This window comes from Diplodia seriata, assembly GCF_021436955.1.
Source record: "Diplodia seriata strain FDS-637 chromosome Unknown scaffold_9, whole genome shotgun sequence".
NCBI lineage: Eukaryota > Fungi > Ascomycota > Dothideomycetes > Botryosphaeriales > Botryosphaeriaceae > Diplodia > Diplodia seriata.
In genome coordinates, this window is record NW_027117316.1 from 735,977 (window position 1) to 738,138 (window position 2,162).

The 2,162-nt window shown below is 57.8% G+C and overlaps 1 protein-coding gene across 1 annotated transcript; it reads left to right on the top strand.

Annotated features, from left to right (window-relative positions):
* Positions 1 to 216: 216 nt before the first annotated feature.
* SLS55_008650 (uncharacterized protein) lies at positions 217 to 1,146 on the top strand (the record flags this gene model as incomplete). The annotated part of the gene is made up of 2 exons (XM_066780058.1): positions 217 to 783; positions 892 to 1,146. The coding sequence occupies 2 exons, from the start codon at positions 217 to 219 to the stop codon at positions 1,144 to 1,146; spliced, it is 822 nt and encodes a 273-aa protein (XP_066629287.1).
* Positions 1,147 to 2,162: the final 1,016 nt, after the last annotated feature.

The window sequence follows — 2,162 nt, forward strand, 5'->3', positions numbered from 1 at the left end:
CCGGGAGAAGAAGGCCATTCCTCAAACGTCGACATCCAGCATGGACTCCACCAGTACGCGCTGCCGCAGCAGCCCGCCGCGAATCCGTTTCTGCAGCACGCCCCTCCCCACCACCACCAGCTGCACCACCAGCATGGCGGCCATCACCACCTCGTCCACGTCTCCTCCACCCCCGAGGCCCACCCCAACCTGTACCAGGCCTATCCCATCCGTCCCATGCCGCCCCAGCCGCAGCAGCCTCCGTCGCCCTACTCTGCCGCCGCTCTAGACCCGTACGCGCCCCGCGGCCGCAAGCGCAGCCGTCCGCGCGACGATCTGCAGCTGGACCTCCAGGGCCTCCATGCGCTGCACCCCGAGGACGCGCCCCAGGACGTGCCAATGTCGGCGCTCACGCCCCACGGCCATCACGCCCACTACTACACGCCGCAGCCCACCCACGCGCAGCCGCCCACCCAGCACCATCATCACCGGCTGCCCAACACCGCGCCGCCGCACAAGCTGCATCGCGGCAGCTACGGCAGCGACCAGTCGCCGCCCTCGACCTCGCACGGCCCGCCCAGTGTGGTAGGACAGGAGGGAATGCCGCCGCCCGCTCCGCGACCGCGCGGGCCCAAGCTGAAGTTCACTCCGGAGGACGACTCGCTTCTTGTGGAACTGAAGGAAAAGAAGAATCTCACCTGGAAGCAAATTGCCGAATTCTTCCCCGGGAGGAGCTCTGGAACGCTGCAGGTGCGGTACTGCACCAAGCTCAAGGCCAAGACGACGGTTTGGACCGACGATATGGTACGTGCCTTTTCTGATCGTTTGTGTCCCAGATAAGACTGGGACACCTGGTGGGAAAAGCCAGGCATTTCCCAGACAAAGCTGCTAACGCAAATACTCGCTCTACAGGTCCAAAAACTGCGCAACGCCATCCAGGAGTACGAGAACGACAGATGGCGCATCATCTCTGCGAAAGTTGGCAGTGGCTTTTCACCCGCAGCATGTCGCGATAAAGCGGCAGAACTCGACGGCGCAATCCCCGCCCCTGAAGAAGATCCCGAACCGTTGCCGCAAGACACGGACGAGGGCGGTGCCGGCAGTAGTTTCGCCCAAGAAATGGTCAGCATGGCCGGCGGAAGCGATCCTACCGTAGCATTCCAATAGGAATGAGAGCGTGGAGACGAGCAGCAGCAGATGCAGATATCACACCGCCGAGCCCGGAGAATGGGCCCCTCGGGCGGTTTTCCCCCAAGCTATACCCTCAACAGACTACCTTTCCTATGTCCTTTCCTTTTTGTCTCCGGGGCTCTGCATCATCAAGCCTCTCGCTCATCTGCACCCTTCGATGTTTGTATTTTGCATGGCAGCTTCACCCTCATGGCTTTTCATTCCTCTTCGCAGATATATATTTCTCCCACTTCTACGATACCCTTTCAGTCAGCACATTACTCGGCGGGGCACAGGCGGCGTCATCTGTCTAACACATTTCCTTTGCCAAGCGGCACACATCATCACTAATCGCATAGCGTGGGGATTCGGAGTTGGAAGCACACAAATTGGCGGACCTCACGGAGACACACGCACGCACGCAGTTTCTCTATGGGGACGGGACACGATGCGGATAGATTGGACATTTCTGACATTTTTTTTTTTTCCTTGGATGACAACGAGTAGATGACAGGGTAGAACCATCTTTAATTCCTCTTTTCCTTTTTCTTCATCCACCCACCCTCTTTTCATTCATTCACTCCTTTACCATAGCTAGCACCGACAGAAAAGAAACAAAAACCCATACCCACCACATGTTCATTGTTTTCCCTCACCATTCTTCATCGGTTCACTTTTTGCACTGTTTGGGGCATAAAAAAGAAAAGCAAAAACACGTCGACGCTTTGAGTCGGGCATGCTCCTGACCTTCGAGCACCGTTATTTTCTCCAGCGCGGCATGGGCTATTCCGAGCATTCGTCTTCGCTTGTCGCGTACATCTCGCTCGGGATGAACCGAAGTCGATAATAAGATAGGAGAGCGAAGGTTGGACAAGCGAGTACGGCAAGGGTTTGGCAGGGCAGGGGCGCGATGGGTGCAGCGAGCAAGCGAACGAAAAGGGAGCGAGCAGGGTGGTCGCGATTTGCGCGGAGAGGGTGGTCAATGTACACCAACAAACGGCAGTGGTCCGGGA